At 42.1% G+C, this 13,186-nt stretch overlaps 5 protein-coding genes across 5 annotated transcripts; 4 read left to right on the forward strand and 1 right to left on the reverse strand.

The window, feature by feature from the left end:
* The first annotated feature begins 118 nt into the window (after positions 1 to 118).
* BYT42DRAFT_562599 (acyl-CoA N-acyltransferase) lies at positions 119 to 1,218 on the forward strand. Its single transcript, XM_051567487.1, has 5 exons — positions 119 to 429; positions 497 to 532; positions 598 to 804; positions 905 to 927; positions 999 to 1,218. The coding sequence occupies exons 1-5, from the start codon at positions 258 to 260 to the stop codon at positions 1,083 to 1,085; spliced, it is 525 nt and encodes a 174-aa protein (XP_051425146.1). The 5' UTR covers positions 119 to 257; the 3' UTR covers positions 1,086 to 1,218.
* Positions 1,219 to 1,290: 72 nt separating this feature from the next.
* On the reverse strand, positions 1,291 to 3,517 carry BYT42DRAFT_562603 (Alpha/Beta hydrolase protein). The gene is made up of 5 exons (XM_051567488.1): positions 2,801 to 3,517; positions 2,431 to 2,693; positions 2,220 to 2,350; positions 2,087 to 2,145; positions 1,291 to 2,011 (listed from the first exon to the last, which is right to left on the reverse strand). Exons 1-5 carry the CDS (start codon positions 3,399 to 3,401, stop codon positions 1,437 to 1,439), a joined length of 1,629 nt encoding a protein of 542 aa, XP_051425147.1. The 5' UTR covers positions 3,402 to 3,517; the 3' UTR covers positions 1,291 to 1,436.
* On the forward strand, positions 3,506 to 4,506 carry BYT42DRAFT_261895 (uncharacterized protein). The gene is made up of 5 exons (XM_051562759.1): positions 3,506 to 3,753; positions 3,822 to 4,015; positions 4,115 to 4,242; positions 4,301 to 4,396; positions 4,481 to 4,506. The coding sequence occupies exons 1-4, from the start codon at positions 3,636 to 3,638 to the stop codon at positions 4,335 to 4,337; spliced, it is 477 nt and encodes a 158-aa protein (XP_051425148.1). The 5' UTR covers positions 3,506 to 3,635; the 3' UTR covers positions 4,338 to 4,396; positions 4,481 to 4,506.
* Positions 4,507 to 4,648: 142 nt separating this feature from the next.
* Positions 4,649 to 5,185, forward strand: BYT42DRAFT_480368 (uncharacterized protein; the record flags this gene model as incomplete). The annotated part of the gene is made up of 1 exon (XM_051563679.1): positions 4,649 to 5,185. A coding segment is annotated over one exon (537 nt), but the record flags the coding sequence as incomplete, so codon positions are not given.
* Positions 5,186 to 10,327: 5,142 nt separating this feature from the next.
* BYT42DRAFT_562608 (general substrate transporter) lies at positions 10,328 to 12,719 on the forward strand. Its single transcript, XM_051567489.1, has 4 exons — positions 10,328 to 10,657; positions 10,773 to 10,872; positions 10,961 to 11,120; positions 11,199 to 12,719. The coding sequence occupies exons 1-4, from the start codon at positions 10,558 to 10,560 to the stop codon at positions 12,351 to 12,353; spliced, it is 1,515 nt and encodes a 504-aa protein (XP_051425150.1). The 5' UTR covers positions 10,328 to 10,557; the 3' UTR covers positions 12,354 to 12,719.
* Positions 12,720 to 13,186: the final 467 nt, after the last annotated feature.

The following is a 13,186-nucleotide window of genomic DNA, read 5'->3' on the forward strand; positions in this document are numbered from 1 at the left end:
TGAAATAAAAAAAAAAGATGTTCAAAAGAGCAAATCCCAAAAACGTGCACTGAACGCGTGTGACCAAAAAAAGCAAAGCGGGACTATGGGTGTAAAAATAGTAACATCGCCTTCCGCGGTTGAACACACTCCATCACTTGCCCCCTTGCCCCCCGCGGAATCAGAAAAAGCTCATAGATAAAATCCATGTTTCTGCTCTCTTTTTTTTGACGACACATCTTTTTCCGTTTTTTTTTTCTTGTATCATTTTTATCACCATGGTTGAAGTCGCTTTGTTTGATGACAGTCTTATTTCTCCCGAAGTGCAAGCCGCTTTGCCCGCCGGTTACACGCTCCGTCCTCTTCGTTCCGGCGACTATGAACGTGGTTTCCTCAAAGTGCTCGAAGTCTTGACCGAAGTTGGCAACCATACCAAAGAACAGTGGCTCGGTAAGCTCCTACAAGAATGACCGTCCCGGTTAAGTCTAACATTTTGACACCTCCTCCGCTCTTACAGAACAGTTCAACTATATGAAGCAACACAACGACCAATGTAAGGACAGAGTGACGATCAAAGGAAAAAGTAGTTGCAGAGGAATTGAATGACCATGTCTGTAGATTACACCATTGCCATTACCGATGATGTCAACAATCGCGTGGTGGCAGCTGGCACCATTTTTGTGGAACGCAAATTTGTGCATTTGAACGGTCTTGTGGGACACATTGAAGATATCGCCGTGGACGGTCATCAACAAGGAAAGAAGCTCGGTTTGCGTATTATCCATGCTCTCATGTACATTGGTGCCCAACGTGGATGCTATAAAGGTAAGATAAAGAGGATTAGCAGGAGGAGTTGGGGGGATAATCAACGGATCACATCTGTTCGTGTGTACTTATGGCTGGGTTCTTTCTTGTTGTATTCTAGTCATCTTGGATTGTTCAGACAAGGTACATTTCATTGTTTGTCACACTGTTTATGCACGCACGACGTGAATGCTCACTGCATTTTTCTTTCATAGAATATCCCCTTTTACGAAAAGTGCGGTTTCAAGCACAAGGAATACGAAATGGTTTGGTACGTGCCTCAGGATAAGGCACGCTTGTAGTTTCATACCTATCATCAGCTTTTGATCTCTCATCCTTTACCCATCCTGCTTCCTTTTTGATTCCTATTTTTCTTTCTCGTTGCCATTTTTCCATCATCATTTATCAATAAAAATTCATCACAGTTTCCCTTTAGTTCAACGGCGTTGATTTTACCTCTTCATGTGACGTGATGAGAACTGCGTAAACACATATGTGCATTGGAAAAGAAAAAAAAAATTGGTCCCCATTTTTGGATACAGATTTGTGTTGCACTGCGCAGAACCAACCAAGTCAGATCCGTGTAAATCGCGATAGCGACAGTGAAGAGGGGGACGAGTCGGTGTAGTAATAGGTGATATGAACAAGGTTTATTACATCTTATTATCCCATTGTGCTGATGATGATAATACTTTGAATATCCCGGGGTATGTGGTGTCGAGGTTATCATGGCCCCAGATCGTATCCATATGCTCATAATCGGGAATCCGTTCTACATGTATGAGATTCAACATGGGGAACAGGTTGTTTTCGGCGTGGTCGGTGACAGGATCAGGGATAAAATGGCCTGAAGCATCGTACTTTTCGTAACCGGCAAAAGTACGAATAAATCGTTCACCGCTGACCAGGTAATCATCGGAGCCATAAAAAACGGCCAAAGGCACTTTTTCCGATGGAAGTCTATTTTTCAAATCTGCATGACTGCCATTGCTGCCTGTCAGATGAAGACACACGCCACGTCGGCCCCATCCTTCCAACCAGTCGGCAATCAGACGTGAACTCACTAGCCGGGGTGTGAATTGGAAATATTTCACTTTTCTTCGTCGTAACCAGTGACGGTCCCACCATGAGAACAAATACGCAAACATACTGTAAGCCAGTACGGAAAAGGGACGCGGAGGCAACCATTTCTGAGCCGTCATCATCAATGGCAAAAAGGCCGTCGTACCTTTGGGATGGACGAAACAATGACTTCAATGCACCGCGCTTAATTAAAAGACCGCCCAAGAAAAAGGGCACTTACCAAATATGAGTTTGTACCACCGATCGTCCAAATTGATCAATAGTCGAATCGGAAAAGTACTATGTCAATCCAATGAATTCATGAGCTCACTCTTATGTATCCATCACCATCCATGGGGGAATATCGACGTTACCTTGTCAAACTTCCCGAAAACACCGCAGGAGCCAAGGCAATGAAACAACTCAACTTGGTGGCAATCTCTGGCTGCAGTGCCAACGCCACAAAACCCTGGGCATTTCCTTGAGAATGACCAATGTAGGCAATCTATCACACCATCTGATCAGGTTCATTGTCATGGTAATGAGCATGACCAAAAGAGGAGTTTCCCTTTTTTCCATTTTTACCTTGTCACTATCTGTCGCTTGTCTCACATGGTCGATCATGGCTGTAAAATCGTACAGTGCCAGTTCCTTGATTCCCCAGTCCCAGAATTCGGGATCTTCATGTGATAATGTGGTATGGTCCAATGTTGCCGTGGCCCGATTGTTGCCCAGCCACACGTCATAGCCTTGATCGGCTAACACAAAAGCCAGAGACTTGTCTTCATTCAGTACAAAGTCGCCGGAACACTGGAAAAGACCATGGCCCAACAAAACCGCTCGTTTCCCTACAAGTTCGGAAGAGAAGGGAGGGAGGGAGGGGTTGAAGAGGGTTCGTTTCGTTGCCTCAGTAAACATGCAACAACTCCCTGATTCACCTGCCTTGTAAACTTACCCTTGATATCCGCCTCCTTTTTATTGATTCTGTACATTCGTAATACGTAGCCGTCTTGTGTGGTAATATCATATGCTTCACAGCTGTAACCCCAGTGGCGTGCATAATAGGCTTCATCATGGGTAATCTGTTCTTTTGTTTCCTCCCACTCTTGATCATTTTTGGGGATGTGATCACTTCCTCGTCGATTCTTGTCGGTATGGTTGCGTACAGCTGTTTGAAATAATGCCAACGGAAGGAAGCATAGAACCACCGCCAGTGACAAAACGGAAGAAACAGCGTACGTTAACCACAACGCTACGTGTTCGGACGTATGACGTTGAATACGATGCACACGTCTTGGTACATAGTGTGTGGTTGAGTCTGGTTTGACGAGTAGTTTGTCGGATTCATCCGTATTGAGATCAGAGGAATCGGAGGTGGATCCACTGAGTGCTGGGGTGGGTAATGACACGCTCGATGAAGGTGTGGATATACATCGGCGAATTTCGTCATTTTTGTCTCCAAAAGGGTCTAAATCAGAAGACGTATAGAGTGGCGATATCGAAAAATCGTCTTTCCATGAAATCGGTCTTGTAGCTGTAGGCGTTCTTGGCTGCATGTTGATATGCTGAGAAGTAGATAATACAAAAATGAACAAACAAGAGAAAAGAAATGAAATGAGATATGAGCCGATTGAAAAAATAGTCCAAGCGTTGAAAAAAGCCTTGCGTACCGATTTTTAAAGTCCGCATGGTTTATGCGGGCAGGAAGGCTTGGCAAGTCAAAGGCACCCGTGCGTGGCGCTTTGCACACAAGCATGTCGTAGGGAAACAAAAAGAAAACAAACAAAGAAATGAAACCCGGACAGCTTGTTGTATACGATTACAGAGATGCAACACCAGCATCAATCTCTACCACAGAATCGCATCCTTCACTTAAAGTGTTGCAATGGAATGTAGAACGTAACTATGGTAGGCAAAATTATTCGTTGAGAATTGAGTCGTATTGTATGAACTGAACCACTCGGTTTGTATTGCAGCATCTGAGGATATTTTGACCATCATGAACCAACTGGATCCCGATGTCGCCATTCTGCAAGAAGTCGATATCGACTGCAAGCGTTCAGGCTCACGCAATCATATGGAAGAAATGTGCAAGGCCCTCAAGATGAAAGGCGGATTTGTTTGCGAATTTCACGAAATCGACAGCCCAGTCCGCGAATTGCGCAACGAGGTAAACTAAAAAACAAAGAGCAAGATGCTTTTCTTTGACAAGAAAGTTGAGAAAGACAAAGGTCGACTAACTTGTACTGTCCAAAAAAAAAAAAAAAAGGGGGGCGGTTTTCACGGGAACGCTATTTTATCAAAATACGATATTGATTTCCAAGTGTTGGAGCATCAGTATCAACCTTTTGACTGGCCCAAGGATGGACTTGGTCTTGGTGAACCACGCGAGGGACGGTAAGAGTATATACAAGCATTTACGGTAGAAAATACCTCCAATTGCCTAAAAAAACTCACGACCGGGGGGTTCCCCAAAAGCCGTTATACGTTAATAGGTGTGGTCAAGGCTGGTTCCTTGCCGCCTATACGGTGCTATTGCGTTCATTTAGAGGTATAACAAAAAACACTGGACCACTATAGAAGCGTGGTGATTGGCAGATTAAACAGAACCCAAATTGACCTACTTTGGATGTAGGTGTTCACTGGTATTATTGGACGAGTGGCCAGTTTTTCAGAGATTCTGAAAGACGCCGCCCACCACGTGGCCGACACACCTCATCAGATTATCTTTGGTGACCTCAATACCATGGCTCACTCCATTGTTCGACTATCACCAAAGTACGCCCGCGATCGATACCGCTGGCTGTCGCTGGGAGAATCCGAGAGCAGTTGGTGGCATCAAAACGTTTTTGGGTTCCACTGGGACGACGGCGAGGTGAATCACCTTTTGGCACGGGCGGGGTTCACAAGGCATTACCCATTATGGCTCTTTCATCTGCTGTGGAGCATCTTGGGGGCATGGCCATTTACACTGATAAGTGGATTTAATTTACCTGTGTTACGGACGGCGCGCAACCCAGGTTTCTACGATCCGTGGCCGTACGATGATGTCACGCTCGAGAACCCATCGTACGGTGGTCTGTTTAAAGCCAAGTTGGATTGGACGTTGGTGAGATATTTCAAGGTGGTCCAGAAGTGGACAGGCAACGCCGATTATCGCGCGAGTGATCATCGGTATTTGATGGTCCGAATCACACCAGATGAGGTGACTCAAACTGAAGATTCAAATTACCACGTCACCTGGGCGGCTCGACGGCGACAATATGAAGAAGAAAGCGCATTGGCGATGATTTCAAGAAGGAAATCGGCCATCGTTACGGCTCTTATTATCGCCGTTATCCTAGGATTCTACAGATATTTTATCATTTGAGTAACCTTGTCCAAGAACCAATAAAAATGGTCGAGATTACATGAGAAAATGCCGTTTTCTGCCATGGTTGCAATTCGATATCAATCCTCGCACAAAAAAAGCGTGCTTTCAAATCTTATTTTATTATCCAAAGGCGATGCCCAAAAATGGGCCATAATTGAACTCTAAAATGATTAGCCATTTCGCGGCCGAACGCTGTTGGGTGTTTGGGATGCAACTGAACCCACCGTGTCGGACCTGATGAGAAATTTTGAGCCAACGAAGCGAGTTTTAGATCGCTGTCCAATGGCACCGTTCGGTTGTCGGAGTTACATCATTGTTCGTCATCTGCATGTTGTTGCTGACGATCTGAGAGGTGCATCGAACTAGTCCAGACTGATCTGCAAAGAGAGATATGTTACTAGTTTATTGTTCGTGCAATTTAAATGAAATGAACAAACTATGACAATGCTTACTAACTAGGCCTTTGTGATTGCGTAACGAAGTAGCAGAAACAGATGAGAAACATTTTTCATTTCAAAAAAACCACTCCGTCACCGTGGATCTGATGATGATCCACGGTTTGAATTCTTGAGAATTGTTGGAACGTGTGGATGTTTCATACCCAAAATTATGCATGTGATTCTTGACTCTTCGTATGAAATTCACATTGTGAAAAATGGGAATTCGTAAAATACCGATCCATACTCTTACCAAAAATCTATCTATTAAATACCCAACATTCCCACACATCTTTGTAGATCTATCATAACCTTGGGCGGGACAGAACGGAGGGGGTCAATAAGTGCTGCTTTGTTCATTAAAAGTGTTTCATGGTATGCCAGAGTATTGACATTAATATACCAAAGTTCCATCAAGAGTCTCGCCCAGGTTATGCCGTATTGCGTTAGGCTTTTTGTCTGACGAATGTCGCTCAAGGCAAGAGTGCGGCATCCAGTAGCAGGTGGCATCCATTGCACAGCGGGTGTACGGCTTGTTAAGAAAAAATATACAACGGATGAAGAGGCATATATGCAGGCATGTAATTAGAATCATTTGGTGGAAGCTTGCATTATGGATTATCTTGAATTTTTTATTCTATTCTATTCTGATTTAAAGCAGGCACATGAACAATAAGAGATTTTAATGCATAGTGGGCATGACACAATAGAATAAAATGAAATACGGTGCATGAAGTTTGTGATCGCGTCTTTTTTTTTAATTTCGGTTTTTCTTTTTGCGCATTATACTTGTAATGCAGTATCGCGATGATAATAATACACTAGAATCAGATCATATTGATGCAAGAAAAGAAAAACAATTCTTCATTACAAGGACCAACTTAGAAGGTTTGATTTATTATTTGCATTTTTCATTATCATGTTTTCATTCAAAAAAAAAGATATTCTTGTTTCAAAGAAAGTTCAGGGCAAAAGCACGGCATATAATTAATCACAATTTCTTTAGGATTCTATTAAAAAAAAATGGCAAAGTTGCAAGTCTTTGGAGAGACCATCTAATTTTTTTAATGTAATGAGGTGTCAAAGGGCGAGATCACACAGGCGAGATCACACTATTTCGGATCAGAAAAAAAAAATCTGGATCATCGAGCACTTAATTTTACTTGTGCTGACCAGAGCAAGTGGCTAACGAAGGTCTAGAAAAAATCTTGTTGTAAGGATTGGAAGCTCGATGAAGAACTGGAAGCACCGATGAAGGACAAATCGATTTAACATTTCATCATAGTTTCTGGTTGATAACCCATCTTAATTTTATTTTTTTCTATTTACAGAGATTAAAAACACGTCTGGATCGCCGAGACATTTAGTGAACAGATCAGGGCTGGATGATTCTTCTCCGGCTATTGTATTAAAGTAAGTTAGGGCGAATCGGGATTGCACCATGAGCGGCTTTTTCAACAGGACACTAAGCATTATGGTTTTTTTTTTTTTTTTTTTTTTTTTTTTTTTTTTTTTTTGGTCGGCTTGCCGTGGGCGGTCTTTGAAGCCTGTGTTCGCTTGGCTTCGGGATGAAGCCGAACCTATCGTCGAAAAAACTAGGTTCAGTGCTAAGGTGTATAATGGCTACTTTCACTTACAAAACACCCATCATTACGCTTTTTCAATGGCCAAGAAAATGGATCTAGATAGACCAAAGAATCAATTCAAAAAAAAAGCTTATTACGCTTTAATTCCGCATTGCAGATAAACTAACCTATTCTAGCAGGTGCCCGAAGAAGAAAAATTCTTTGAAATTTACAGTGGTAAGAAAAAAGCGCTTCATCATACGTTTTTCTTGCTGGCACTGAAAGTCGTGTTCAACTATAACATTAATGAAAAATGCAACGTCAAAAAGCGCGGCAATAACTTTTTTCTCTTTGGGAACAGGTAGACTGATGGATAAATTATTAAAGTTGATGGAACACCAATTTATTGCCTCCCTATCAAGAATTCTAAATCTGTTTTCGACGTGCATCCAGATAATAGTACAATGATGCATTTAATTACAACCAAATCATTGACATGAATAGCCAAGAAAAAAAAAACAATACAGCCATATGGCAGGGAAAAAGAAAAATCCAATGTCAGACTGGTAGGCCATCATTTTAGCCGGACTGAGTTTCCTTTTTGGTTCAGAGTCAACGCAAGCCATCAGGCACCCGATGCTGTTTCCCCTTCTGTGAAGACAGTGCAAATGTTTGGTAACAATAGCCATGGTATTTTTCTCCTTTCAAAACGTGGAGCGTGGGACGTTTCAGGAACCTGATCGATTGGATCGATTTGTGGAAAAATGGGAAGTGGTTTCTTTTTTCATTATCATATGTATTCAGATGCTACTGAGCGATTGTGAAGGACAACAAGGGTGGCACAAAGATATCTAGAACTTGTCCAAGATAGGGATATCTGTCCTACCCAACATGCACCACTCAATGTGCCTTGGTGATAATGATATCGTCATCCTAGTGAATTTTTTCTTGTTCCCCCCCCCCAAAACCGCTATTTCCGTCTTTCTCTCCGTGCTTTTTGGGCGTGGCTTTCCACCTTCCTCCCTTCCCCCCAAAAAAAGCGACGGCAAAGGAAAATGCCACCTGAGAAAAAAAAAAGAGAGACCGGTCTTTTTGACATGCATGGGTAAAGAATCCTTCCGCAGTGAATTTGGAAAATTTTAGGTCGTCCCTGGGTAGATTCATTACAATAACCGAAGCAAACACATATTTCCAGTGGTAAAAATCTTTGGCTCAGCACTTTTTTTTTTCCAACAAGTATGAAAAGAGGCAAATGGCTCGTTGTCTTACAATTGTATGGCGTACTGGGGGTGTGGAGTCAATATTTTTATTCTTTATATGGATACGTGGAGAAAAAGCCAAAACAAATGAACAAGATGAACTTTCATGGGCGGAAATGATGGAAATGGAATTTGGGCAAAGTTAGGTAACCTACTGGTTGTTGTGGTTGCAAGGCAACATGGGTGTGGGGGTTTAAGATTTCAAGTATAGCTTGACAAAGTACAATGTGGCTATATTTCGAGGTCACTGGATGTGGTTGCTTGAAACGCACTAGAGCCGTTCATGGGTCAAGCCTGACCGTCTGAAAACAGAAGAGCCTGCGAAAAAAAAAAATCCCCAATCAATATGGGAAGTCATGATTTGGTGCTCTGTGAAAAAGAAAGTTTAGTACTGTTATTGAATCTGTCTAACCCAAGCATATGACTTGTAATATACCATGATCGTCGATGCATCCAAAATTCGTTTACTTTCAAAAGCTTTCTTTCGACTCAATCAAAGAAACAATCAGATCGATGGCTCCCCCGCTCGCTCGTTCACTCGTTCCCACGGTAGAAGAGGACTTTTATCGACATAGAGACCATGTTCTATTGGCTAGGAAACTTTAATATTTTTGGTAATAAACCGGTTTTTTTTTATTTTTCTTATTCAGAGACATTCGAATTGTCATGAGTAATGCAGAAAGACTAGAGTCTACGAACGTTCCAATTTTTTTTTTTTTTTTTTTTTTTTTTTTTTTTTTTTGGTTCGATGCCAAAAACCAAAAAAAAAGAGATAACTCTTCTCGGAGTGACAATTTCCAACTAAATTCCCTTTTTTTCAAGCTCCCGATTTTTCATGATAGCGCGGGATTGGGTTGTGGATGGTGCGACACGGATGTGAATGACATTCGCCTTTTTGGCACTCCAAAATGGAGAGAAAGTGAAGAATGGAAGATATGTTTTTGTCACCAGGCCATGTGTGGTTCAACGCCCAAAAAAAATCCAAAAAAATTGAGTTTCAATCTCGAAAAATGTGGGGAAGATAGGATTACGTTTTTTGGCAAATCTCGAAGAAAGAAGTGGAAAATGATTATTTCTGTTTGATTGTTCATTGTGGTACAGTTTGAGAGGTAGTAATAGTAGGTCTCTAGAATTACCATAGTAGCACAACCTTTGCATGGGAAAGCATAGCTTTTTTTTCGTGTTTTGTTTTTACTTTGGGAAAGAGTTCAGTTGTACTTGGTATAATTCGCCCGTACGGTTGTGTCGTCCCTTCTCAACCGTCTGTCGATTCTTTGTGTTGGTGTTTTCCTAATACGTCGTAAAAAGAAAAAGAATATAAATATCCTCCCAATATTCAGGAAGAAAGGACATCGTCCGTAATGTCTCCTAAAATAAAAAGTAATCCTTCGGCCCCCCGCTGAAGTTGTCCCATCGTCTGTGGAAGCTATCCAAAATAGGCAACTCCTCTCTCTCATGACAACGACACGTCATCCCATCAACTCCCACTCATAAGAGAGGAAAAAAAAATGGCATTCAGAGATTATTGTGGTATCGGCTCCGACACAATCTGGTCGACGCGGGTCACCGACACCAAAAAAGATGTTGTAATAGCTGTGCGGGTTACGTAGGTGGAGTTAGGTCGCAACCAACCAAAAAAGAATGGCTGCGGGCTTCCATTTTTAAGTTGGAAAGCCGCTCAAGTGAGTCGAGTAGAATGTGTACCACGGAATAACGAATCACAATCGCTGATTGCGGGGTATATCACGTCTTACTCTTTTTAGTAATCGAAAATAGCCTCGACATATTCTACATCCGATTTCCTATAAATTACGATCACCCAGCCATCGTTCTTGCAGCCATCGATCTCTTGGTCAATCAACTCCTCCTCTTTCTTCTCGACAACCCTCGATTTTTTTTTCTTTTTTTCTTTTTTCTTGAATTCTTTGATCCTTCTCTTTTTTTCCGTTCAACTTTCCTCGTCGAACCCGAAAAAAACCCAACCTTTCACAAAAGAAGAAGAAAAAACTTGGAGTTTCGTTGATCGTCGTTCCTCTTTCACACATTAATTCCAACTTTCGAATTCACCCACAATAACAATGGCGCTGCAAAAGTCGCAAGATATGGGTTATCCCAAATACATGGTGTTCTGCGCCCTCGTCGCAGCTTTCTCTGGTTTCAACGTTGGTTGGCATATCAGTAAGTATTTTTTTTTCTCGATCCTTAGATTGAAAATTTTTTATTATTGTCAATCCCGATAAAATTAGCATCCTTTTATTATGAATTTTTGACACTCAACGAATTTTTATTTTAGGTGTACCCAATATGCCTCAAGGTTATATTACCAAGTGTCCTCCGGAAGGAGCTGGTAATGGTGCGTTGCCCAACTGTTTCCCCATGTCCGATGGTACCTGGTAAGCAGAAGCGATATTTTTTAATCTGTACAGCCAATGACGTATTTTGTACCTGTTTACTTATCAACATTGGAACTGTCAATTCTAGGGGTTTCACTGTCGGTGCTTTCCCTCTAGGTGGTTTAGTTGGTGGTCTTGCCAGTATGAATCTTAACAACTGGTTCTCTCGTCGTACCTGTATCCTGATCTCTTGCGGCTGGTTCATTCTCGGTGGTGTCCTCTCTGCTTGTGCCGTTAACCTTTACATGGTGAGTCATCATCGCTTGTTCAAAAAAAAATATTCCCAGAAATTTGTCGACTCATCACTATTCTGTCATTTTTTAAAGTACTCTGTTGGCCGTGCCTTTGTTGGTATCGGTGCCGGTATTTGCGGTTCTTCCGTTGCTATCTACGTCTCTGAAATCTCCACCATCACCGCTCGTGGTGCTCTCGGTTCCTTGTTTGAAATGTACTTGAACTTGGGTATTTTGTTCACCCAATTGTTCGGTTTGTGGCTCGGTAACACTCCCTCGTGGCGTGTCTTGTGGGCTATTCCCACTGTCCTTGCTGCCATTCAACTTGCCGTTATTCTTTTCTTCACTGTCGAAACTCCTCGTCGTCTTTGCGGTGACAAGAAATACGATGCTGCCTGTGCTGCTCTTCAGAAACTCCGTGCTGGCGCTGATGTTGAAGAAGAATTCGCCCACATGCTTGCTGCTCGTCAACGTGAAAGTGAAGGCCATCCTCGCATGAACGTCTTCCAAGTTCTCTTCTGGAAGGACAAGCACGTTACATGGCACGCTATCATTGTCATGGTCTTGCAAGCTTACAACCAAGTCGGTGGTATCGGTCCCATGTCGGTCTACTCTGTCGGTTTCCTTTCCAACGTCTTGTCAAATGCTCCCTTGGCTACCGCCATTTCCTTAACCGATGCCGGTGTCAACTGTATTGCCACCTTGATTTCTTTGATCTTCATGCGTGTCGTTGGTCGTAAGGGTTTCATGTTGCTCTCCTTGGGTGGTACCACTCTCGGTTGTATCTTCATGGTCATTGGTGCTTCCGTCAAGGATCCCGCCAACCCTACCAAACTCGGTCCTTTGGTCATCACTGCCTGTATCGTTTACACCTTCTCTTACTCCATGGGTTGCGGTGTCATTCCATGGATGATTGCCCCCGAACTTTTGCCTATGCACGCCTTGGCTGCTGGTTCTGCCCTGGGTTCCGGTTCCAACTGGCTCTTCAACTTTATCATCAACACCATCTGGCCCTACATGGACTCCGGTATGGGAAGCTACAGTTTCATCGTGTTCGTTGCCATCAACTTTATCGGTTTCGTCTTTGTCCTGTTCTGCATGCCTGAAACCACTGGCAAGGATCTTGATGATGACTCGGATGATAAGAAGAAGCACGACACCCTTGAATCTGGCGCCGCTGGTTCGAGCCAGAGCAGCACAAAGGAGAAGGCCCACGAGAATGTCGAACATCTCGAGAATGCCAAATAATTATTTTTTTCTTAATGGCAAAAATTCCCCTTCTTCTTTCCCCCCTCTAAAACTTTCAGAATAATATTCCCTTTACCTATTCTTTAGTCCGTTTAACTTTTTCCTATCCACTTTGTTTCCGACTTCTTTTTTTTTGTGTTTGAATTTCCTTTATTTCATCTTTCCCACGATTTTGTTGTATGTGTACAGTAGTTGTATTATTTTATCCCTTTTTCTTTTTTTCTTTCAACTTACCTCCCTCGAGTTTTCTCGTGAATCTCAAATATACTTTCTATCCATTTCTTACTTTCTCTCTTTATTCCCTCTTTTTTTATCATTTGAATTTGCTTTACATAAAATAATGTGGTTCAAATCTATAAAAAAAGTCGTTGATTTCTATTTTTAGTATTTCATTTTTGTTTAAATTTCTCCAAAATCAGATCTAAGCTCAAAGTGGCAGTGCCAATCTATGAATGATCAAATCTTGCAACTGATTTTTCGGTAGATTATTTTCCCTCCTCTGTCTGTTGTAGGTCAATGGGCAAAATGCAAAAAGGTGACAAAGCATATATGCGTGAAACGGATCGCTTGGTTGAAAAGTTTTTTGCCACGTTTGACTAATCATCAAATGCGCCGACAATGCTAGTGGAATATTTTTTTTTGTTTTGGACCAGTGTTGTCATGGCAAATGCGTGATTACAATTGAATCATGTGGGAATTGGAAGTCCGTGCTGTAAAACGGAATTAAGTGTGTTGGGAAACTCCACTGGATCCAGCTTTTTTTAATTGTGTCGAACCAGAAAAAAGGAACGATCAGATTAATCATCCTTTTAGATCATTCACCGTAGATCATC

This window comes from Radiomyces spectabilis (assembly GCF_025331425.1).
Source record: "Radiomyces spectabilis strain NRRL 2753 chromosome Unknown BYT42scaffold_4, whole genome shotgun sequence".
NCBI lineage: Eukaryota > Fungi > Mucoromycota > Mucoromycetes > Mucorales > Radiomycetaceae > Radiomyces > Radiomyces spectabilis.

Coding starts and splice junctions, on each gene's coding strand:
- BYT42DRAFT_562608 (XM_051567489.1), top strand. CDS start 10,558: ATGGCGCTGCAAAAGTCGCAAGATATGGGTTATCCCAAATACATGGTG. Junction 10,658..10,772: donor CAACGTTGGTTGGCATATCA/GTAAGTATTTTT, acceptor TTTTTATTTTAG/GTGTACCCAATATGCCTCAA. Junction 10,873..10,960: donor CCCATGTCCGATGGTACCTG/GTAAGCAGAAGC, acceptor TGTCAATTCTAG/GGGTTTCACTGTCGGTGCTT.
- BYT42DRAFT_261895 (XM_051562759.1), top strand. CDS start 3,636: ATGAAACCCGGACAGCTTGTTGTATACGATTACAGAGATGCAACACCA. Junction 3,754..3,821: donor GAATGTAGAACGTAACTATG/GTAGGCAAAATT, acceptor TTTGTATTGCAG/CATCTGAGGATATTTTGACC. Junction 4,016..4,114: donor TCCGCGAATTGCGCAACGAG/GTAAACTAAAAA, acceptor AAAAAAAAAAAG/GGGGGCGGTTTTCACGGGAA.
- BYT42DRAFT_562603 (XM_051567488.1), bottom strand. CDS start 3,401: ATGCAGCCAAGAACGCCTACAGCTACAAGACCGATTTCATGGAAAGAC. Junction 2,146..2,219: donor TTTTCGGGAAGTTTGACAAG/GTAACGTCGATA, acceptor GGATTGACATAG/TACTTTTCCGATTCGACTAT. Junction 2,012..2,086: donor GTGGTACAAACTCATATTTG/GTAAGTGCCCTT, acceptor TCCATCCCAAAG/GTACGACGGCCTTTTTGCCA.
- BYT42DRAFT_562599 (XM_051567487.1), top strand. CDS start 258: ATGGTTGAAGTCGCTTTGTTTGATGACAGTCTTATTTCTCCCGAAGTG. Junction 805..904: donor CCAACGTGGATGCTATAAAG/GTAAGATAAAGA, acceptor GTTGTATTCTAG/TCATCTTGGATTGTTCAGAC. Junction 928..998: donor TCTTGGATTGTTCAGACAAG/GTACATTTCATT, acceptor TTTCTTTCATAG/AATATCCCCTTTTACGAAAA.